Below are 26174 nucleotides of genomic sequence, written 5' to 3'. Positions count from 1 at the left end.
TTTGGACTTGGAAAATTAATTATTAACATAAGCTTGAAGGAGGTCAGTCTTATCCTGAAAACATAAATTATGATATTACTTTCATAAACTTATCAAACTGTATTATGAAGTTGTTTTTTTTTTTTTTTTTTTTTTTTTTTCCCCTACTCTGGATTAACAATTCTGCTCTTGATTCATTGAATAGAATACAACCATTCTCTGCTGGCTCTGCAATGCCAAAAGAAATAAAAAATAGAAAATTATTTGGTCATGATAGGAAGCATATGTTACTGAAGAAGCACATTTCTTTTACTTAGAAAGAACGACTGATTTTCTTAATAGTCACTATCCAATTAAAAATACTCCCAATTTGTAGCACTGGTTCCACATGTAGAGTGAAGATCTGAGAAGATGACCATGTTGCCTCACTAAAAATGCTATAATTGAGACAGACAAATAAAAGCAATTGTCTTGAAAGCAAAGATTAAAAGAATCATACTCAAAATGATCTTGCTGTGCAAGAGCCACAATTTTTATGATGTGCATAATGATTTCCGAATTTTCTCATTTATACTCATACATGCTATGAAATGTAAACACTTCTGAAGAAGGTAATGTTATTATGAAAATCTTCCTGAAGAATACATATACTTTTAAATACTTAACTTTCATCTTTAGCACCAACTAAATGCAATTGTACAATCAATTATTTCCAAAATGGTTTTCTAAGGATGAGACAAAAATGATTCAATGCAAGATGTTGCTGACTGAGAAAAAAAAAAGAGACAAAGAATGGGCCAAAATGTAAAACCTTATAATCTATTTTATACATTCATTACTGCTGCACATCTGGGATTCTCTATGAGCATTTTGTCTCTTCGAGTTCTTCTGGATCCAGGATTCTAAACCTTCAGGCAACACCCCTTTCTTTCTAAGATGGGCTGTAGCTGTGCAAGCAAGCAATTCTGTGTTACAGACTTGCAGTTCTCTTATTATTCTGTGTAATAACTAAACATGCTGTATAAATATCATCCATTCAGGTGTCAATTCAAACTGACAAACAAATATATAGACCAATATTTTTGCATGATTTTTGCAAATCGTAGTTTTGCTTGAGTACGTCCAGCAATAAAATTGTAATAGCACACATTTCTTATGTAAACTAAGGTATGTGTATAAGACATAGCTTATGGTTTGCAGAATGAAGCATACAAGTACACAAACCATAGAAACAGATTGCAACAGCTTTCCAGATTTAGAAGTAATCCTAGTAAATTAAGAATAAAATGTCTGTGCAAACACAGTTAGAACTACTACTACAAAAAGACTACAGGGGTAATATGAACAAAAAGGACATTCATAATCAGAAAAGAATTAAGCAGTCTCCCAAGATAGGCTTTTGGAAAACTTTTCTACTTAAATATTATGCCACACATGCACACACACACACAACTAGGATTTTCAAATCAATTTGCATAAAAATATTTAAAAAAATTGCAGATCAAGGCCTCCTACTTACATAACTGCAAACAACTGGGAGAATGAAAACAGCAGAAGACAGCAACAGATATGTAAAATCCCTATTTTTACCTGTGCAACATATGCAGAATCCGAAATAAGAGAGAAGCTGTCCATCTCCCCTCTGCTAATATATGTTTGAAGGAGGATATTAATTTTTCCATAATTGTTTTCCACACCTCCTGGAGCAGGAAGTTCACAGAAATCATTCAGTAAGGTATCCAGCTCTTCTATTTCTTCTTCTCTTACCTAAAACACAATTATAGATAATGAAGAGGCTGGAGCAATTTGATAAGAATTTTTACACTGAAATCAAATTTTTTCTTATAACATAGTTACATTATTTTCAAATGGAGTCTCTAGTTTTAAAGAAAAAAAAAAAGAAGAAAAAAAAGCAGCAAACCCACATCTTCCACAATGTAGGTAATAGACCATAATTGAAACTATCTTAATAGTGACACAATTACATTTTATTATTCATCACTATCTATTAAGGTTGCCATTGACATACAAAAATTTGATATGCCACCAAAATTGAATCTTCTGACCCTACCATCCTTCATCTGATGAGATTTTATTTTTTATTTGACCAGAGTAAAACCTCTGTCCATCTGGATTAGGGCAGTCTTGAATTAACATTAAATGTACTCATTATAGTTACATAGTTTGCATGTGGCATAATACATTTTTAACTCAAAACTGTGAAGTAGTATGATTCCTGATATTAAAATTTTCACTGTTAATAAGATTAAGTTTTAATATGAGTAAAGAAATATTAATATCTATGGTTTGAATAATGCATAACATTTCACATTCTAACTGATGACCCTTACATGGCAAAACCAGCATAAATCTACATATTCTTTGATTTACTGATAGTCTGTTAGTGTAAAACTTATTTAAAGAGGGTAAATGTTTGGTCCCTGCAGGGAACCAGCTAAAAGTAATTTTCATTTGGACCTGACTACCTGACATATAAAATACCCTAAGACAACTGGGATAAAATTCCCAACTATCCAGCCAATAGTCCTGTAGGAAACAAAAAAATGAAGGACACAACCATCACAGATGACTGCAGTGTCAGGGGAATAGTATGCTCTGCGTACAACAGCATTTCTGATAATTTTTTCTGCTCTTGCATTAGACAGCGAAGGTCAAATCCAGATCTGTATTTCAGCTACTGGTGACTTACCTATCTTATAATACAGAATGTTTAAAGGCATTATGAAGACATGATTCATATTAAACAAAAGTCACAATTTGCATCACACAGTGGGATAAATTCTGAGTTATTCTTGTGAAAATCAGTTACTGATTTTAACATTTAGAGCCGCACAGCAAATTAATCACAAGAAACTGGAAATGATGGTGCATTGATGCCACACTATACAAATCTGAGAAAATCATGCAAAATTAGAAAAACTATACTTTAGTTCAGAAGCATTACTACTAACTTTACTACAAATATAAAAACATATCACATCATATTTTCCATATGTTTTCCTTTTAAATATTCTATTATGCTAAATTTAGAATTAGTAAAGCAGTATCACTATCATAAAAAATCCTTTCTAGCTTGGAAAACGTTGCATGTATCAACGTTTGTGTGTAAAACCTCACTGCTTATTATCTTCTATAATGGAAAAGATTACAGCAAAATAGAATTTCTCCATTAGATAAAGAGATGGTAATACTCATACAATGTGTGCAAATATGTAAATATGTAGATGGTGTGGGATTCACACAGCCAGTTTGCAGAGCCAGGTGAATGAGAGCCAACTCTGATCTGAAAGTTGTGTAATTGTCATAAAATGGCAATGAGCCCAAGCTAATAAACCCTGCAGAGTCTGGCTTGCACCTTCATGATACAGAAGCATGGGCAAACAAGCACATGCCAGCTTGCAATGAATTGTCTTGAGTCCTACCCACACAGGAGGCAAAAAGGAGGTTGGAATTGAACTGAGTATGACAGTACAGTAATCTAGCCTGCACAAAAAAATCTGTTACAACAACTTTCTAGATTTCAAATTTGAAAATAACTTATCAGATTTTATCATTCTGCTAATTGAATATTGTTCCCTACATGAAGTATATCACAGAGTTAACTTCAGTGAGTTCTGCCTCATTTCTGATAAAGCAAATTGTTCATGGAGACATGTAATAAAGGTTTAAACTTCAAACAGAAAAACTTTCTCATCCCTGGGTGCACCACTACAATGGACGCTTATCTTCACCTGTTAACAATTGAGGAGCGGAAAAGTTCTTAAAAGCATTTAAAAGGAATTTTCAGAAATCCATAACTAGTTATTAAATGTGCACTACAGTTCAAGCTGAACATATAAATTTGAGTGACAGCATATATAGTTCTTGGCAATTATGCACACTTAGAAAACATTTTATTATGGTGCTTATTATTTAACAAAACTTGGGTCTGTAGACACTATGGAGTGAGTACTACAGAAGAGTCTAGTTTTAAGACATTCTTTGTATGAAAAGATACAAATTTACCTTTATCTGTTCAAATTCTTCAGCTTTTGATACTATAGCAAGAATATCACCTTCTGTTTTATGAGCATCAAACAATTCATTAAAAGTCTGTTAAAAACAAAATGAATTGATTTAACACAGAAAATAAAAATACACATACAGCACAAAAGAAAGAAACATTAACCAAGATTTCAAAAGGCATATAAGGTTAAAATGTAAGTTATTTGAAGACCAGAGTGATACAATTTAAACAGCAACAATTTCTAGAATGACTTCTTAGCACTTTCAGAAAAACAGTGCCTTTATACTCAGGCAACCCAAACTCGAGAGACATGCAGTCTATGGCCATTTCAAAAAAAAATCTAGGACATGTCTGAGTGAATAAATATGTGATATTAATTATACATAGTGACAGTAAGCAGTTAAACATTATTAACTCAGTCTTCAGCTTCTGTTCAAGAAAAAGACTTATTTCCTATTGAAAAAGGTTGTAAGATGAATGTGTACGTCAAGTTTTCAATACTACAAAGTTGTGTACAAATGCATTTTTCCAACACATTTATAACACAATCTGATTACAGTACCAAAAGTTGTTTAAGGTTGGCAAGGTGACAGGAATTTCATGCAGAAAAACTTTTCTGTTATCAGACTCTAAACTTGAATGTGCTATCATGTATCAATGGTTGCGCACACTGTTGATATCAAAATGGTTTTTATAATTCACCTAAAAGAAGGGATTGACAATAGAAATTTCAAACCTTACTTCACCCCAAGTCTAGATTTTCAGTATTGCTTTAGATTTAGTTTTTTTTCTTTTTCCATTTCATCTCTCCCCATTTTGTTAAGTATGATTTGAAAATATACTGAACAAATCAGCTACATATTCTGTAATATCTTACAACTATTTTAAGTTATAGGTTCAAAAAGGAGGAAAAAACCCCCAGAAATAGAACATCATAAATTACCTCTATAGTATTGTATTTAATATAGTAGTGGCTGGCAGTTCTGCCTATATCTGTTGAAGAAAAAAAGCCAGTTCGCTCTTCAAAGCGAATCATGCGGGCTTTGTCCAGTTTTCTGCCGACTTCAATTACCAGTTGTTCTCTGTGCTTTTCTAGACCTGGATCCATCTAGACACGAAACACACATATTTATTTTCATAAAAGAAAAAGTGTTAAATAAATAATTTTATTGAGATAACCTGGTCACATAAAGGCAGAAATCAAATAAAACGATTTTCCTGAGATCTCACTAATAACAGTTACACTGACATTACTGACCAAGAACTGTCTGTACAGGACAAAACAATCAGGATAATATTCCTTTTACAATGCTTTGAGACTAACAATGCAACATAGACTAATAATAATTATGAAAAAGTAGCATGATTATGGAATAAATTTACACTGATGTTTTTAAAAGAAGTTTTAGTGATAATATATTCATCATGAATTTATCATTATCATTCCACAAAAACATGCCATCTTATGGTATCTTCTATGTATGAAAATAGCTAAGGATATACCTTGCCAGGGTCTCTGACATGAGGATGGCTTTGTATCCCAAATAGAATAAGCTTCAAATTGGGTGGCTGAAATGTTTACTAGCAAAAAAACTCTTATGTCCCCAGAAGCTTTGGGTATGTCATCTGGGATATTGTAATTATCGAGTTATTGATGTACTTTATAAACATTTACATTAAAAGCACACAAGGAGCTGCTTGTGCAAAACAGCACTTCTATTCACTTAAAAGTTCAGGAACTTTGACATTTTTTTTCAAGTAATGATGTACATTATCTTATTAGTACATGCAAGGCTGGGCAAAACTCCCATCTGAGCGGGACTGCTGTAATTGTGTGTTTCCACACATGCACCTGGGATACTCACACCGATGAGGATGAGTGAAAAGGGATTTGTTGTCACGTTAACCCTCTGGTATATGTGCACCTGAGATACGGTTCTAATTACACAAGTCACCAAATTTGAAAAGATTGTAACTCTGTTCTAGTCCACAGGCATCATTCTTATTTCACAGCCTGTATAGTTCAGATTTCCTACAGGGCAAGTCACTCACCAGCACTCTTGGTAAATCTGCACCAGAGATATATGACTGAGACCACAAAAAGGAGTTAGCTTTAAGAATTGCTATGCCTTGGTTTGCTCTGGTTTTCCCTGGGCCAGGATTCAGTTTCATCTCTGTGCCGAAGCACTTCATCTCACATTCAGTGAAGCTGCAGACAAATACAGACATTTCCACAAAGCAGCTGCAAGGCTAGCTCCTAATATTCCCTATCTTTGCCAGTTACACTGAAGCTGTTTCTCCTTAGTTATGGCTCGCCTTAGTTTCATGTCAAAAGCTAAGATGGCAAAGGTCTAGAGTGCTTTTCTCAATAGTAAGTCATGCATTGAGGTCAGATTTCAGATCAGAGGTGGTCAAAAAAAGTGATCAGGATGCCAGATGTTTTAACATTTCTTAAAACAGAAGAGTGGGGAAAAAAAATTAAAAAATATCAGAACTTCCCTGCTCCTTTGGCAGTCCCAATTACCTGCCAGTCTTTTTTGTCTTACATATAAAAAAGCTAAAGCTGTAACAGTAGACTAACATTCTTCTACAAAAACAAAGGTTTTAACTTTAAAGGAAAGGTCACCAATTGGAAAAAGGCTGTGAAGCAATATTCCAGTCTGCAGGATCCATGGCTAGGACCCTTCTTGTTGAATTTGAGTAATTAGAAATCCAACAGAGTAAAAGATTCAACCTAGAACAGCCAGACTCTCAAAAATGAACCTTGTCCTGCCCACAGCAAGAAACAGAGTAGGTTTGGAGTATACATATGGAAATTTAAGAATGCATGATAAACTATGTTATTATTCACACATTTTCCTCTAGCTAACACAGAAGTGTTGGGGACAAGCTCCTCTAACTTTTACAGATGTTATAAACATAAACATACACCTTCTTATGGGGATAAAAAGCTTTGCTTAACTGTGGTAACACCAGAGTGGAATGAAAAAGAGAAAAAGGACAAAGGGACCACCTTTTCTTTGGAACCCTGAAAGGATGAAAAAGTGCCTGTAATTCATACCACAGACTTCAGTCATACGACACCCACATTTACTCAACTTTTTCCTTCCACTGTTTGTTTCTACTTGCTTCTCATCATAATTTTGGCCACTTTTTGAACTCAGTAAAAGGCATTACTGGTTCTCCTGGCAAACAACTTGAAAAGTCATAAATCAAGCACTGTGCCTGGAGCAGCCTACTCCTGGGCATAGCACAGAAATGGGCTAGGTGGGGAAGAGTAATACTCCAGAGGCAGATGCATGCCTGCCCTGGTCTCCCTGTGTGGTGCAACACACCCCTTTTGTGTGGACAGGCTGGACATATGGTGCCCTAAAGTAATTAGGGTGTGGTGAGCACCTGTGGAAAGGGAAAGGAGAATAGAGTTTGCATCTTCTCAGTCCCACTGAATAGCTGGGAACTGTGACCCATGATGGTTACGCAGATATTTGGATTTTGAATGGGTAGCATTGACTGTCAGCCAAAACAGAGATAGAAACTGGCATGCTGCGACACCATCAAGAAACAATAAGACACCAATTACGAAAATTGGATACCTATACCCAGAAGGAACAGAACAGCCAAAAGTGAGCAAATCTGTGGTTATGCCTGCATCTGGCACTGTACCATCCATATACTATCTATAGCACATTAGCTTTGGAGTTTAAAAACGTTTTATATAGAAAATAATGTGTTTGGCATTGGCTTTGCTCCTACATGAATGGATAACACTTCAAATTGATGTTAATTTATTACTGTCTTAACACAAAAATAGTAATGTTTATTATTAGCACATCAAATCAGAAGGGGCAGAATGGAGGTTAGTAGCAGGAAAAGGCAACTTCTGGCAATCTCCAATTTCTCAGCAGCTGAATAAAAACACAAAAGCAAGGGAAGGGGCAACTGCCCCTGCTTATTATTTTTTAAATTTACAAAAATATTTCTGTTAGTGTTTTGCTACTTTTTTTTTTACCAGTTATTACCACCACGGATACATTTCTTTTATTCTAAAATTTGTTAATAACACTGGTAAAAAAAAAAAAATCTTTTTTTTTTTTTTTTTTTTAAGGCATCTGAAGAAATGGGACAACAACTTTCTTCTCATATGCGAATTAATTTTTGCTTTTCATTTATCTATTACTTAGTGATTTGTGTTATACAGTATTAACATATTAACATATGGTAAGGCTTTTTATAGAAAACAAATTTGAGATGACCAGAAGTCTAAAGGTGTCTGTAGAAGCTTGCTCAAAAACCAGTCTACCTATTTTTGCTTCAGTTTCCACTATCAGACACAAAAGCTACAAAAAATGCCTCCTGATATGTATCTCTACATGTTACTATGACCTAAACAACTGTGTCTCACAGTATCATGACAAATTATGAAATCACAAAATAGATTCAGGACATGTGAAATAAACTGCAGTTACTATACACTTGTGAGAGGTTCACCTGCATTAAGGTCAGTTACCCATGTCCAAACTATGTTATCATGTTTATGCTTATAAACAGCTGTACAGAAAAAAGTAACAATATTCAGATGATCTGTGAACTGTTAAATTCCTAAAAATTACATGTAATGAAAAAAACTTGAACACCCCCCTTATGTAACTGTGCTCTGATTTATATCCTGCGTGGAACACTCTAAATAAACAAAGCCAAATAAAATAAATGAATAAAAAAATCTTATAATTACTAAATCACACGAAAGAAAAAAACCCCTCAATTAAAAATGTAATTTTATAATTTATAAGATATCATGTGATGAAACATTCTAAACCAAAACATGGTGGGGACAGGGGAAAGCAAGCAACTCAAGAATGCTTTATTCTATCATTTATATCTAGCCTACAAAATTGAAAAACTGATGATAGGCTAAGTTACAGTAATTGTCTGTTAGGAATGAATGTTGTCCTTTGGAGCATAACTTGGTCAGTTAAAAGGTGTTTTTACGTGAACAGAAGGGGCCTCTTAATTTAGTGTTAAAAATACTCTGCTACAGAAAATATCTTCCTTTTCTAAGCACTTTAAAAGAATTGCTGATGTCAGGTTAAGTAGAAATAGCAAATATTTATCCTCACATCAGAGAAGGATTAGAGACCTAGAACAGGTTACAGATTTTTTTAAAATGCATTTTATACCTGATAAGCTTTGTGACTGATGCCATATACTAATGGATTTGCTCTCATCCGTACATAAAGATAAGTGTAACTTATCCACTTTACTGCTTCTTCCACATTAGTTACTGTTCCAAGAGCAACCTGGAAATAGGAGAAGAGACAAAACTAAACATCTATGTTACAGCTGAATGTAAGTATTTGTAACAGCTGAAAACACTTGGAATTCAGAGCATTAGCACTAGATTAAAGAAAGCAGCAGTATGCTTCCAACTTAAATTATTTTAAAATAATCATCATAGAATATTATTTTAAAATGATCATTGTTGAATCATCATTACACATCTTCATCTTATATAACATTATACCATAACATGGTATGATATGTGACATAATATTTGAGATACGTGACCCAGATAACACACCACTTATAATTTTTGCAATTAAAAGATGATACTGAATGAGCTTCTTCTAAAAAAAGACAAACAAACCAACTAATTCTTTAGTAAATATGCTCAGGGTGATTTAAAGAAGAATACCTTAAAAAAATCTATTTACATTTAAAAGATTTTTCGTATCAGTGTGAAAGAACAAGTCCTAACTAAATGACAGCAACCATCTTTAGGATTTCCTTCATCGTGCCTTCATACTTGGCAATTTGCTTACATACAGTTTTTACAAATAGTTTTCTCCTTTTTGTTCTAGCAATTCAGATATACAGGTACCTGCTACATTCTTGTTTTATCAAAACATTACAAAATGGAACAGGTAATATGCATATATACATATATTTATTTATTTTTCAAGGCTGAATCAGATATAGAGCCTGGTTTTGGGGTTTTTTTTTTTTTTTTTTTTTTTTTTTTACTGAGGTTTTTTTGCCAATTCAATAGTTCTAGCACCCAAGTATTTACCATACACACATTTTTACATGATAACTTCAGCTCTACTTTGTATTAGTTATGTTCCTGAGAAGCATTTTACTGCTTAATTCCAGTTAACTTGATTTTACCTGGAGAATGTAGTATTATTTCCTGCAGCTCCCATGACCACTTTTTGCTTGTTGCTGGTTGTTTAAAACAAGCAAAAGTCCCTCTTACTGATTTTTTTTTGTGAACCATTACTAGATTTTTAAAGTCATTTTTGTTTTATTGGTGTTTGGTTTTCACTTAAATGTTCCACGACTTGGCAAAAATTAAGAAAACCCTATACAACTGTGATTTCATACGCATGTTCAGATCTAAGCATCTAAACCTTAATAATACAGATGTGCTTTTTTGAAATAACAGAAATATCTAGTAAAAAATAATAATGTAAACCAAATCTGTCTTGAGTTTAACAATCAAATCTGGCAAAACCTTGTTGATATCAATGACTAATAGCATGGAGTAACACCAAGCTTTGTCTTACATATTTTTCAAATGATAATTTGTTCTTCAATAGCTTAAGGAGGTCAGGGGAAGCCCTGTTGTGTTGTTTTGCGAAGTAAATAGTTACATAACGCACTGAAGTAGCTACAAAAGCATTCAGTTCTTCATAGACTCCTACACGGATAACATTTAATACAGCCCACATCTGATACATTAATACAAACTAATCAGTTTGCTACCAAGGTTAATTTCAGTATTTGGTTTCTTTCCACGATTCAAATATCTTTCAGTACACAATGTGAAATCACATAACAACATTTTCACCCAAACAACCATTTTCACAGTCATGCAAATGTAAAATTCTCATTAGTGAGGAAAGTGAAGTCTGACAATTAAAAAACCCCCCACAAAACAAACCTCAGGTTTTCCTCATTTGTTCAAATATCTGATTGTATTACTTATAAATTCAACATTTTCATGAGTTAAAAGCAAAACTAAGGGAAAAAAGTGGTTATGCAATACAGTCGGGTTTCAGATATGGTACTGAAATCTAATACTGCACTTTCCTTTCTCACCCAAATTTAATGAATAGTCAATGGATAAAATGCAGAGACAGAAACAAATAGGCAACTTCTAAATATTTGCTGCCATCTAGTGTTCAAGTAAAGTTCTTATGGTTTGTTTGACAGTGCATCCGTGTGCTAGAACAGTATGAAAATCAGAAGTTATCTTATTAATACAAACACTTAATAGTAATTATAAAATAAATTATTTACAAAGTTAAAAGAAGCTCTGTTAAGACCTAAAATATGCAGTATTTATAAAATCAATAAACAGGTGAGGTGATACTTAGTAAAATGAAAGAAAAAGGTTCTAAATTTTTCAGTTTCCTCAACCATGTATAGGTAATTAGTTATAGATAGATTAATCAATGAGTAGAAATATTTACTATGCAGACATTGTATTGTTTGATTGCAGCAGTCATCACAAAATGCTATTTTAAAAAAACCTTTCAAATATAAATAATAGTATTGCACTCACAAAATGAAAACTTGAGGAGTATATTAATCTCACTGTGTCACTTTAAATGAAAAGAAAATAATCATCATGCTCATAAATGTACAACTAATTGTTCAATGGCTGATATCAGCATCACCAAGTGACATGGTTATGTAGTACTCTGCATTTTCATTAAAAGATTTTTTTTACAAATGCTAATTACAGACTTTATCAAATTGAGCAGCATTTCAGAGGAGGTGTTTTTAAAGTGTAAACAGATATAAGTAGCAGAGCTTCTTGGTGGTAGTTTTTGAACAATGAAGTTTTTCTCTGATATTTATATACAGATTAGAAAAGGGCATAAAAATATTACTGCTAATATATACTGTATTATATAACATATAAAAGAACACAATATCCTGTTTTTTATGCAAGAATGTTTAATTGCTATTATATTTGTATAATTAAGTCAGGTTACATGGGTGAAAAATTTCTATATATGAATCAAATATTTGTTGTTAAGGTAAGAGAGCAAGGAATCTTTCTAACAACCTAAAAAGCAATCTTCTATTTGCTTTGGAAACCAGTGTATTTTCAATTAGTACTTCAGCATCTGAAGTGATTACGATCTTGTTCTTGTATGACTTTTGAAATAACTTCTTAATGCTACTAGAACCATCCCAAGTGGGACAGAATCTCCACCAGTCACATGTGACCAAAGGACTATTTTATGTACAAGTGGACTACATCAGAAACGTCATTGTACGTTAACTCCAAATAACTTGTCTACCATCTGGACACAGCTGAAGAAGGTGAGAGGGGAACAGATGAGGTTGGTGATCTCATGCAGGTCTGGTCAAGCCCAAGGGCCCTGGACACTCAGGGAGAAAACTTCAGTTTCCCCCAGCAGTGCTTTGCCCCATACCAGGATTAGCTGTTAGCTACCCAGCTCCTGAGTGTTTTTTTTGGAAGGGCTTCGAAGGAATTCTTTTTCTCTTCTGAGAACTACTCTTTCCAAGAGAAAAATGGATTAAGAGGTTTGCCCGAACTGAACAAGTTGCCACCTTTTACACTCCTGGCTTCACAACAAAATCTTAAGTAAATGCAAGGAAAGGCAAATCCCCTGGGGAAGGTCTACCTACTGTCCAGCACGGCAAATTCTCTCAGTTCCTAAGCTCTCTGAGGAAAGGAGTCATCCCAGCAACAAGCTGGGGCCCAGCTGTGGATAGCAAGGAAAGCTCTATCAGGTGGAAACAATTAGGGAAGGAATAGCGACCTGCATTGTATGAGCTATTGATGATAGTTCCCAGATAAGTTAAAGTTTATGGTCTAATTAAACCACATCCCCTGCATCTTATCTTTCTTCCTGTATTTCCAGAAAATACAGCTGTAGGTTTTTTCTGCTTGCCAGCTGGTCAACTGATCCAGGACTTGCTCCTCTCAACTAAGCACCCTAACAAGGTGTTTCTTTTATTCCTTTTTACATTCCATTATGCCCAGTGGCACAACCTCAACAGAAAACAAAAAGGGCATCTCCATGCCTATGTTGATCATCACGGACCATTTATGTTGCTTCTGATCATTTTTAGAAGAAAAAAAACCCCAAAACAAAAGTCAGAGGAAATCTGCACAAAAGAGTTCTCAGTGGGTTGAGGTGCTGACGTACATATTTAAAGTCTTAATTTTGGTGTCAAATCAATGAAGTTGGGTGTATTTCAACTTTTATCACTCTGTAGCTTTCCTAAGAACAAATGAACAGTGACATCAAGGCCAGCGTGCTGTCTCTATGATAGGTAAGAGCAAATGCTGAAGGGCAGAATGTGGCAATAAGAAACAAGCATCATATAAATTTATCCCAAATCCTTAAACTATTGCACCTCAAGAACTTTAGCTAAAGGTATTGTCTTTGCATTTGATATCTTTCAATGGATTTTTATTCCATTTTTGTGCATTTTTGGACTGTTCTACCTTCTATGTACAACTCCCTGCAGCAAAGATTTCCATAGTCTAACCACCCAGCTGGCATTCTTTTGTGTTTTCTGAACCTGCCAGTGGCTCATCTCAATATTTCTTGGTCCTTATCCTAGGAGAAATTCACTCTTTTGCCATATCACTCTTTCCTTCATAGAACTCTGTTGTATAATCTCCCATTTATCTTTGTTCTCACCTGAAACATACAGGTAAACTAGTGTGTTCCTTTCATAGAAGCTGATCTATTCCTTTGCCCATCCTCCCTGAAAATCTGTGCTTCTAGAAAATAAATTTTGAAAGGAGGATTAGAAATACTCAAGTGTTTTTGCATCATTGCCCAAATTTTCTCTCTTGCATCACATTAAAGGGTCAAAATTCAAGGTGTATTCAAACATATAAAATTCAAGGGTCTGGATTCAAGTTGATGACTCTGTGGCTAGGATTACATATTGTATTACCCCAATATCTGAATCACTGCCTCATTCTTACCACCTACTTATTTCTGTCAAGAGACCTTGTCTAGATAAAAGCAACTTCATATTCTTCTGGAAACATGGAGTCTTAATGTATTTCCAACTGCTGCCTTTATTTTACTATTTTTTCCAGCTACTGATCCATCTATAACAAATTAAGAATTTAAACAATTCAGCATTGCTTCTGGCCTTTAATTGGTTCCTTTTTACAATGACAGCACAAGTATTTGGATTTCCTGAATGACTTGCAAGAAAAACAGACTACTCTCCTAAAATATGTTGTTTTATTATACATCAGTGCAGATTTCCTGTACTAATAACATGTTCTGTTAAGGCAAAGATGATAACAGCCATCAGCATACTGTTGAGATTTCTGTAACAAATAAGTCAATAAGCACATATTTTGTCCCAATATAGAATCATAGAATAGTTAAGGTTGGAAAGGACCTTAAGATCATCTAGTTCCAACCCCCCTGCCGTGGTCAGGGACACCTCACACTAAACCATGGACCCAAGGCCTCATCCAACCTGGCCTTGAACACCACCAAGGATGGGGCATTCACAACCTCCCGGCGCAACCCATTCCAGTGCCTCACCACCCTTACAGTAAAGAATTTCTTCCTCATATCCAATCTAAACTTCCCCTGTTTAAGTTTTAACCCATTATCCCTTGTCCTGTCACTACAGTCCCTGATGAATAGTCCATCCCCAGCATCCTTGTAGGCCCCCTTCAGATACTGGAAGGCTGCTATGAGGTCTCCACGCAGCCTTCTCTTCTCCAGGCTAAACAGCCCCAACTTTCTCAGCCTGTCTCCATACGGGAGGTGCTCCAGTCCCCTGATCATCCTCGTGGCCCTCCTCTGGACTTGTTCCAGCAGTTCCATGTCCTTTTCATGTTGAGGACACCAGAACTGCACACAATACTCCAAGTGAGGTCTCATGAGAGCAGAGTAGAGGGGCAGGATCACCTCCTTTGACCTGCTGGTCACACTCCTCTTGATGCAGCCCAGAATACGGTTGGCTTTCTGGGCTGCGAGCGCACACTGAAGCCGGCTCATGTTCATTTTTTCATCGACCAAAACCCCCAAGTCCTTCTCCGCAGGGCTGCTCTGAATCTCTTCTCTGCCCAGCCTGTAGCCGAGCCTGGGATTGCTCCAACCCAGGTGTAGGACCTTGCACTTGGCATGCTTAAACTTCATAAGGTTGGCATCAGCCCACCTCACAAGCGTGTCGAGGTCCCTCTGGATGGCATCCCTTCCCTCCAGCGTATCAACCGAACCACACAGCTTGGTGTCATCGGCAAACTTGCTGAGGGCGCACTCAATCCCACTGTCCATGTCACCGACAAAGATGTTGAACAAGACCGGTCCCAACACCGATCCCTGAGGGACACCACTCATTACTGGTCTCCAGCCGGACATCAAGCCATTGACCACAACTCTTTGCGTGCGACATATAGTGCTATATATATATATATATATAGTGCTAGTTGCTACCAAAGGGATGACCAAAACTGAATGTATTTCCTAAGACTATTTACTGATCCATATGATGGCATACGTTTTAAAATGTATTTATTTTTTTTTCAGAATGCTGCAGCCTATGGAATAGCCACCTCCAGATAAACATAACAATTTCTAAACCACCTGTGTCCTTCTCAAAGGATTCCACTAAGTTAGATCAAATCAGCACATACAGAAGTTTAAAATTATAAAGAAATGATAAAGTTGCTTTCCAAAACCCTCCTAACACAATAGGTCCTTGTAACTGCTCATAGTATTGATTTCCTGTAATCCGGCAGGCGCTAATTTTTCTTGCATGTCATGACAGAAGGATAAGTAACACCATACATACCAGACAACCAAAAAATGGTGGTTTCATGCCATTGTTACTGTATTGTGTTTCAGCATTTTCCACTGCTATTTCTACTAACAACCACTTATCACAGTGACTAACAAAAAAATCTTCAGCTGCTGTAACTGCTAACTGCACCAAAGTCAATGCTATCAGCAGTTTGGTACCTTAATTTACTATCTAGTACAGTAACACACAGAAACATGCAATTGTAAATATTTTCTTAAGCCATTCTAAACACTTCATGTGAGACAAATACCTAGGACTTAAAACTAAGAATTCACAACTGGTACAGTGGAAAAAGAGGAAGTGGAGAAGAATTCTGAAGAGTATTGATAACCAAATACATATTTTCTTTGATGCTGAAAATAGAATTAGTTTTAAATTTTTTTTCTCCTCTGCATAAGATGTTCAATAAATGTAAAATTCATTTGCCTGTCCCCTCAGAACCAAAGAAACCCTCCCTTTAACCTCACATATAAGAATCACCTCTGCTTTCTGGCCTTGTTGGAAAATTTGTGCTTATTCAGAACTACAGCTCAGATCAGAGGAACAACACGCTGCTCCTTAAAACCTCTCTCTCTCTGCAGAATATTACACATTGAAAATTAATAGCTTAAATCTCATACTTCCTTAAGCAAGCATGCTCAGCTGAGAGGGAAGAAATAGGCCTGGAACTCCTGGTTCATCAAGTTAAATCTTCTTTTCCTCATTTGCAATCAAATCTTCCATAGAAATACCATCACTTATTGCAAAACATTCATCACAGAAAAAAATTAAATCTCCACTGCTACTAAAAGTAAGCTTGTTTGTTTACAGATATGCTTTCATTTTTTTTGAGGATTTTAATTCGCAGTTTTGCAGAACACTTATTGAACTCTAATAAAGTGCTTCTGATTAAAAGGTAAATGTTGTGTTCCTTCAGTTTTATCTTAATGGTATTTTGACCCTCCGTACGACTTCTAATACTTACTACATTTTGTAAAAGGCCCCCAAAATTTTCATATGTGTAACAGTTCACTCCTTTTAAACATACACACCTGTAGACTACCAGTAATAAAATTTCCATTTCAGGTATTTTAAGTGTGACAATATTGCATTTTTGTTTCAAATAATATTAATATTTTAAAGTTTGCTAGTTTCTCTAAATAAATAAAAGGTTACCTCTGCATTTAAGTTGTCTGCAAGGCTTTCAAGAAACTGGCTTTCAATCGGATTCTGCTGAGTAAGAAGAGTCAGGTAATGACTGAGTTTATCATGAGTTGTAATAATGATGCCTTCTCCGAATTTGTCAAACTGAGGCCGCCCAGCTCGACCAAATATCTGCATGACATCTAGAATTCCAAGGTCAACAAAGGAGCCTCTTTTTGCAGCATATATTTGTGTTCCCTGGTTGAGGAAAAGTTAATAAAAATTAACATAAATACACATGAATATAATCTTGATGAGCTGAATACTGAAATTAGGCAAATATAGCATGATTTCAGAAGTGTACTTTAACTAATCCTTTCATATCTTTGATATATTTAAATCTTTACTATACAAACTAGACTCCCACTGGAGAGAGTCACTTTAATGAGATATAAATAACATTTTGCGTCAATCAGATATTTCCCTTCTGGGCCCCAAACCCACAATAAAGATCTTGCTATCTATGCTTCTTTACAGGTTTCTTTTAAGACAGGTACCCATGTGCAGAGTAATGGAAGCTCTTACCTTAATAACAACAGCATGAGCAGGAAGATTGACACCCCAGGCGAGCGTAGCTGTACAAACCAGGACTTTGATATGTCCATTAGAAAACAAGTTCTCAACCAGATTTCTGTCTTGCCGCAGCATTCCTGCATGATGAATACTAAATCCATCCGGAAACAGCTCACGTAACTGCTTATTTCTGGATCTCTGTACCTAGAGTGGACAAGCATAAAAATTAAATTCACTTCTAACTACAGTACAAGAACCACTGAATTAAGAAAAATTACGGGGAAAAAAACACGGAATATTATTATTAGTCATACAAAAGAAACTAGTTCTACTTATGTCAAGCTTTTCGTCAATGCCAATATGTCATGATTTTCTATAACTGGATTTGACTTCTAGTCTTACTTTCCAAAGAATACACTTAATTGTTTAAAAGAATACTGTTCGAAAAATATAGCTTCACCTAAACAGAGATTCAAATTTACTGATAATCATTATGAACACCGAAATGGAGAACTCGTATATTGCTTTTCTTTAAGAGCAGTTCTTTCAGGCTATGCAGGCAGCTAGGGCTGAAGGCAGCAGGCCACACATTATACTTAACGATATGGAGAGGATACCTTTCCCCACCACTAGCTGTTGCAGCAGCTTGGCACAGCGTCGACTAATAAATTCACAGCATGGAATCAAACTGCTCATCTACTCCTTATTTTTATCTTCCCCATGTGTAGGAGGCTGGGAACTCAGCCTGCAAAACCTCAGGTTCTCCAGCCTCCCATTGTGTACAAGGTCTGTAAGCAAGTCTCCCTTATTTCTGGGTGCTAGCTTTATCACACTTCACCTAAAACAGATATTTGACTCACAGTTAAGAGAAGCTAATCCACTTCCTTTCCAAACACTAAACTCTGAAACTCCAGTTGCTTTGGACTGTGACTTCCAGAAGCAACAGGGAAGGAAAAAGAAACCCAACCACTTAAAAAGGAAACCCAAAGTACCAGAGTTCATGCCATTTTAGCATGAACAGTTGTCTTTCTGTTCAGAAACAAGGCTTTGGCCTAAAGCTCAAGTATCACAAAAAGTACAGCTTTTTTATTATGATTAAGATGACAGTAAGAAAGGCACAGTAGCCCTGTTGTAAACTGGAATAAAGGGCCTTTACCAAGTTTATATGAGCTTAAATACAACATCAGAAAGCATGCCTTATGAAGGTGTTCTCTTCACTCTCACACCTGGATACTGGTTTCTCTAATCTTCAGGTTGCAATGTCCCTGGTTTGCCACAAACAGCTCTGATTTTCCTCCCATCTCTTCCACATTACTAACTTCGGCACTCACTCCTTGTGGCAATGATGATACTAATCTTTCCCTAAAACAGATTTCTGTATTATCTTTGTCAGCAGAGAATATCTGTTTTTCCATAGACCACAAGAGTTAAGTATTTTTGGACTACCACTTTATTTTCAGCGCTGTATATTATAGTGAATTAATTCTAGATAATTTATATTATTATTTTAAATATACACAATTACTAATACCTGACACACAGCCACTGAAAGCTGACTTCAGGGGTACAGAGTGGGTAAAGCAAAGCACAATATGGCTCATAGTACTGGCATACTGCCAAACATGAACAATAAATCTCTGCAAACAGAAATAAATAGGGAGATGAGAATATAATTATGAAGGAGCACATGAAAAGAAAAATGTTGTGGGAAAACCAGATTTCTCAGCTTCACGGTTATCCAGCTTCTTAATATCTGATCTTTCCTGCTTTAGCAGGAATTATTTACTTTCATTTAAAGGAAATAAAACTCAGCTTTTAACTACACAGTTTTTTTTTGCAAATTTAATTAACTGCCGTATTGTTTGAAAAATGAATAAATAAGAAATTGAGAAAATGGCAATGTGGTTCATGATGCCTGCTCTTTATGAGCTAGCAAACGGAAACAAATATTTCATGAAGAACACAAATGCACCAAGGCTCGCATTTCTAGTTTATCAACAACAAATCTCACAGAAGACAGGCATGTGGAAAATTCACTTCAGCTGCAAATCTGAGAATAATTGTGACAGAGAAATTTGGATTGATCAGATTGATTCAGAACATGGTGTAAGCATTTAATAATGTAATTAGCTTTTGTTTTAAATGGAGCAAACCTTCCTAAGTGATAAGGCAACCATCAGAAATTTCACTTTTTTAGTAGTTTGTTGTATTGTTGTTGTGTGACTATTTTACAGGTATTAAAATAACTACATTTTAAAAAGTACAATTTTTCAGTATCAAAATACACTTTAAATATTATAATCTCTAGCTGAAAAAGCCAAATCTGTTTCTGAAATCTCCGCAATTTAAAAATTACATCCCCCCCCCCTTTTTTTTTTTTGTAACCTGATTGCTTAAGTTGTTTAATGTGATTGAAAGTCAGGGCAGTTTAGTAATGAGAAACTAAGAACAGTAATATCTTGCATTATATACGGAAGGAAATTTGTTTACAATATATTTACAGTTTTAGGAACTACAATTTTGCCAATTTAGAGAAAGGAACTTGTAAAGGCAGGGAAAAGGAGGAAGGGAAAAAGTTTGTGACAGAAAACACATTTAGATATGACAATGATGGTCTGACTATGACTCAAGTTCTTGCAAGCTTAAGATTAATCAACCATTTAATAATACGTAGGAACTCACTCTGAAACGTATCCATACAGTTGCATTTAGAAAGTATATCTGCACACTGCTAAAATCTCCCACATATTCTAAAACAACTTTGTTAATATTCGCAGGTTTTGCCTGTTCATTTGTTGAATCTATGAAGTGCTAGACACGCAGGTTACACAGGAATCAGTTGTGAGGCACATCAAATACTTTTTTTTCTGACACAGAAGATGATAAATTTTTTTAAATCAAAACCAGAACACTTTCGACATAGGAAAACACAAATGTCAAGCAAATAAAATCACTAACTACCCTGGATGATTCCATTAACTGCCCAGAAACAGAACTGATTTTCTTTCCATAAATATTTTGGCATTTTAAATTACAAAGATACAAGGCAAGTTAGTTCAAGAACAATAAAGTGACTCGATTTTATAAAGTTACACTTCAGAAAATAAAATAAAAAAATAAATCACATGTCTCAGTGATGGCTTGGAAGACTGTTCACACAGCATATCCTTTAATGGCAAAATATTTGAAAACAAACCACCTGAGCTCTTGTGCCAATGAATTGCATGGGTATTCTATTAAACCTGGATTTTAATGGTTGCAGAGACGACATCACCACCAACTACTAAATAAAAAAAGTTATAGTACTCCAAACTCGTTCTATTACAGATTAAAAGGTTTTGCTTAAAACGTAAACAAAATGTCACTAAGTGCCTCAGGTGTATGGAGAAATTGTTGTTACAAGGTCTGGCACTGGTCTCCTGATTAGAATTGATTTTCTTTCCCCTCCCTTATTGCTCAAGAGGGCTGTAGATTTATGACCTTTGCTTATATGTGTGTGTGCATCTAAACCAGTATGTATTAAATAAATTCCTAGTTTAGCTTGCTGCCACCTATATTTCTCTTTTAAATGTCATGAATGTCATGCAGTACTTGATTGAGACACATTAAAAATGCCACAATTAGACATAGTAAAATATTCTACTTAACTTTAATGAGAAGTGAGGCAGAAAAAAGATTTAATCACGATTTAAGGTATTTCAGCTAAAGGCTCACTTAAAGATAACACCCTTTCTTACACTTTCTTGCCTCTGGTATCACAAAGGTATTATCATTCATAAAGAATGAAAGCTGAGTGGCTTTTGTCTACACTACCAATATAACACAAGTCAAACAAATAAATAAATATTTTTAATGGGCTAGTAGGTACTTTTTTTCTTATCTAAAAAATAAAAATAATAAAGAAATAAAGTTTGACTATGAAGAAGCTGCCAATACATTACTTCTAGATAAGTGGAACATCAATTTATGTCTTTTCTTTAATCTGCAATTGCCATTCCCAGCTAGGACAGACTAAGGACATCACTATTATTTGGTATGATCAGAGTTGGTTTTTTTTCTTTCTGTAAATTACTTATTTTTGCTTTCTGTTTCTTCATTTTGAAGATATGGTTTCCAGCTTTGAAATTTGGTTGTTTTTCCCTACTAATAACACAGGGTTTGACAATCATTTATTTTTTTCCAGTAACAGAAATGGCACATGCTATTCTAGTATTTTTCTCACAATCATCTTACTATAGCAAAACTTCATGCTTGTGACCGTAAGACTCAATCATTGTAATTTTCTTTCTGTGGAGTTCACAACAGGGCAGCAGTTGTAGTTTGTACAGAATGCACCATCATATTTGTTCATTGGTTTGAGCAATTCTGAGCAATTTATTCCTATCCTTCATTCTCTGCACTGTCCTGACACCCTGCAAAATAGTAGCTCTTAATTTTGAGACCTCATTAATTTCACTTGATGGCTGTAGGTACTCAGATAGCACAGAAACCACAGATACTTAAACCAAACATTCAGGTATGTTTTGCTGTAGCCTTCAATGAAGGGCAGTTTTAATTAGTATTACCATGGTGTGGTGAATATAATTCAGTTATTCCCAAAACAACTATTCGCTAACTTTCCTGAAGACATCTGAAAGTGTTGACCTTCTAAATTGTTTAAAGTTCCAACAAGACAGAAGCCTCCTCTCCCTCATTCATATTAATCATACTGCTGAATCTGCTCTGCTGGGTCATTTAAAGAATACTGATTGCCTTTCAAAATTTATGAGATCAAGGTGAGATGGAAGAAGTCTCCATCCATTCAGGAAGTAAAGGGTGACTAAAAACAGCAGAATGAAAAAAGGTAAGTTGAAAAATCCATCAATGGGCTTATTCCTGTTCCTTGAACACAAAACACTAACATGACTTCTGTACGTATGAGGACTGAGAGAAACAGAAAGCAATTATCAAAGGACTGCACAATCATTCAGCATTTTTGCTCTTCAGAATTTACTACATACATATTACATATTAATTAACGGATACAAGTTAAATCTTTAACATAAATTTTATTTTTTTTTTTACAATTGCTGGTTCAAAGGGAAGAGATCAAATGTTAGATAGTGCCAATAAACCCATGAAAAGGTTTTTTAAATATGAAGTCAAAATATAATAAGATCTTGTTACAGAAAAATACCATGAGACTCTTTCATATGCACATTTGGAATATATGAAACCTAGAAAAAACACTAAACCATGAAGATGAGCAGTATCACTATCTGACAGTTCATGAAAGAAAGTGAACAAGAAGAAATACAGATTGGAGTCAAAAGGGAGAAAAAAAGAATGCATTTGAGCTACAGTGATTTCACCTGAGGACTCTCCTTTTATGAATTATGACTTTTATTTGTATTATTCCATTTGTATGGTCTACATAATAACTAAGGTATTGGCAGCTGTTTCTAAGACAAGGATGAAGTGGCATGCTACGTAATAACAGTAAGATTAAATTATTATTTTATTACAGAAGGAAAGAATTAACTTTGAAAGAAATTTTCCCTGAAGGATTTAAAAGCTGGCTACATTTCTGTGATGAATATATATTAAACAATTAGCCCTTATCTTGTATTATCTTTCATACTACTTAAGGAACAGTATGGAATGGAAAGTTATTAGTATTTACTGAACATGTAGTAATACAGTAAATCATGTATAAACAACTTGACATGAAGCTCTTCTGTAAGGTTATAAATCAGTCGCTTCAAAAAGATACCCAGCAGTTCAATACATTGGACTCAGGCAGTGCTGCTGGGTTGAAATGCCTTCACATTACTTCCCTCATTCTTTCTTGGGAAGAGTGGAACTAGCTTCACCGACTGTTCATCCTGCAGTTGGTTCCCGTGAAGAACCAAAGACTACTGAGAGTAACCCTCAACTGAGATGACTTGCATGACCTAGCAGATCACTTCTGGATGAATGCAGACTGGCCAATATGCTATTCTACTTAATGGGTATGCATGCTCATTCCCTACATCTTCACATTTCTAATGTATCTAGCTATTAACTTTGTATAGTTATCCTGAAGCAATATCTCTGGCCAACACTTACTCTTTTACTGGGTTATAATTACTGGGTACCTTGCAAGACAGTATTTGAAGAAGGTAATTCTAGCAAACAAATGTGAATCAGTTTAAATTTCTCCTGGAAGAGTCAATAATCTAATTGTCTCCTTTCGGAGATTTAAGTTCATTGTACTAAAGTTAGAAATTTTTAAACCTATGAGTTACTGATCTGATCAATTTACTGAAATCACCTCAGTAAAGTCTGTAAAGTGCTCTAAAACTACATCTGAAAGAGAAATAAAGGAGAGTAGTGTGACTGCTTTGCTTAAACATCTTCCTCAGTGTAAAAACAACAATTCTTTTAGTACAATCATCAGAGGCACGTAATTCAGCATTAATCTTCTGTCTTACAGTATTACAACTGTTCTTCTTCTGAACCATCTCCTCTGTGTGTGTATGCATGTTTCTATTGTTTTAGGGTTGTCTCCTGTCAATTTGTAATTTAGAAATACTTTTATAGAATAGGAATCTATCTGTCCCTAGTCCTCAGCAGGCCACAGACTATTTTTGCAGTTGCTGCACTAAAAACAATTCTCTCTCATGCACATATAATCTTCTGCAGGGCAGAGCTACCTCCAGTGAAAATTTGTAACATATTTCAGGTCTATATAACATACTGGGTTTCTGTAGTTTGTAAAACACAGTCACTGCAGAATGAAGTGTCAAAGAATTCAGTTTTAATGTATTTACACCACAATTAGAAAAATTGTATCAAAAATAGAAGGGAGGAGAAGTTTAGACAATTAGGAAAAATTGCCAAGCAGCCTATTCAAGTTATGACTGTCTTTTTCTTGTCTTTTTCTTGTTCAAGTGAAATGATGGTTCTTTTCTTCAAAGCCATACAATTTTCACTGTGTATGATGACAAGTTTTGAGATATGGTTAGATGATACTTATACTTATTACACTCTTTTGCTTATCTTTATTATTTAGACTTAGCTGTTCACTTTTCAGACCAGGTTGCCAACCCCTGTACTTTATATAGGGGTGGTGTTTGTAGATGTTCTTTGAAGATAAAACTTGGGAGGCTGTTGTTCCCATAAAGGGAAAGTGAATTATGCAAATATGGATTAAAAAGACTTGTCTACTTTCAAAAGTGAAGTGTGAAAACTTATAATTTTTCTGCTAATAAAGTAAAGATTAATTACTGCTGGTACACTACTTATATAGTAGTGGTAAATGTTGTGAATTTGAAATCTGGACATTAAATGATTCCCTGATGTACTTTGCATATCATAACTAATACTGTGATTTTTTGTTTAAACAATGCATGTTTAAAATGTACTTTACAGTTGTACAAATGGGAACATTATTCCTTCTCTTTGTGCTCCATCCAGTCAGAGAATAAAAAAAATAATTTGAAATGAATGGACTGGTATGGTGTCCAGAAATGTCTTGCCTTATTCAGTGTCCTCTTTTTACAGTACACTAAGTTACATCATAGCAGCCCCATCTTTTCTTCATTGGAAACGTTACATGGTCCAATAGAGAATTAGATAACATGGGAAGTGAAAATCCCAAACAAGTGGTAATAATTAAATTTAATCTTTGATTTCTCAGTTCTATAATCTATAATGCAGAAGATAAAAGTGTTTACAGACCTCACTGATGATAGAAGCTAAGAAAATTTAGCACTGCTAAAATGTTACATTTTTTAGCCGGCCAGGCAAGCCAAGAATTAAAGACTCATGAATGCAAGCTTGACTATGCACAAATGATGGATTTGCAAGAAGTCACCGAGGATATAGACATAGTTTCAAATTACCTTCCTTGATGCCTAGCTGTTACAAAGCAAAAAAGGGAGCTATTTAAATAGAGAATATAGCCAGAATTTTATAACATGGACCAAAGTAAACTAAAATTTCACTTCAAGCCAGACTATGGTGCCTGTCTTACAACTGAATGAATTACTGATTCTCAGATAAAAGGATTTATGAACTTAGAATGAAAAATAATTCTTCTATGAAAACACACTTAGAAAATAGCACTAGGTTTAGATAGAAAGAAAATGTTTGTTATAATGACCCAGTTTAAGCTGCACCACTGAGTGAAAATGAAGTAAAATTAATAATTTTCATGTATTGTGCAATGATAAGCATATTTCTATTGTTTATAGCAAGTGCAATAAGAATTACACAGAGACATCTCTGTACTGCTTCAGTAATGATGAAAATCTGGGCTTCACAGTGAACAGAAATCTGTGCCTAAGTACCCTCAAATCTTATTAAAAGAAGTGTCAAAACATTTCAGTTTAGCAATAACATGAAAATGCACATCAATTAAGGCTGAATTAATTGTATAGTATCATAATTTTAAAATGCATGCAAAATCATGTAAGGCTCTGCTTTGCTTTCTCATCAATTCAAAATTAAACTGTTCTCTCTCTACCAATATATGAAACTTAAAATACAGCGAGGTATCTATTCTTCTCCAGCCCTTGAGACAGCAAGTCCTGTTGTCATATTTGTTAACCACTTGGAGTACACAGATGAAAAAGTCATTAATCAGTCTTGGTCTGTTTTGCTGACAGCAGAAGTTTTCAGT

The 26174-nt window shown here is 34.9% G+C and overlaps 1 protein-coding gene across 4 annotated transcripts in view; it reads right to left on the bottom strand.

The window, feature by feature from the left end:
• ASCC3 (activating signal cointegrator 1 complex subunit 3) overlaps nucleotides 1–26174 on the bottom strand; it is a 282281-nt gene that overhangs the window by 83953 nt on the left and 172154 nt on the right. For all 4 annotated transcript variants that reach the window (XR_013956598.1, XM_080615418.1, XM_080615419.1 and 1 more), the window contains exons 15-20: nucleotides 17543–17734; nucleotides 16991–17215; nucleotides 9184–9303; nucleotides 4950–5114; nucleotides 4006–4092; nucleotides 1570–1746 (exon numbers count right to left, since the gene is read on the bottom strand). Coding sequence is in view for 3 of the 4 variants with exons in the window: in XM_080615418.1 (XP_080471544.1) it covers nucleotides 1570–1746; nucleotides 4006–4092; nucleotides 4950–5114; nucleotides 9184–9303; nucleotides 16991–17215; nucleotides 17543–17734 (966 nt within the window). In the remaining variant the exon portion in view is untranslated. The remainder of the gene's footprint in view (nucleotides 1–1569; nucleotides 1747–4005; nucleotides 4093–4949; nucleotides 5115–9183; nucleotides 9304–16990; nucleotides 17216–17542; nucleotides 17735–26174) is intronic.

The sequence above is a fragment of the Psittacula echo genome, assembly GCF_963264785.1.
Source record: "Psittacula echo genome assembly, chromosome: 4".
NCBI classification, from domain to species: Eukaryota; Metazoa; Chordata; class Aves; order Psittaciformes; family Psittacidae; genus Psittacula; species Psittacula echo.
The sequence above is the reverse complement of the archived record's forward strand: the minus strand, read 5'-3'. Positions and strand labels throughout refer to the sequence as shown.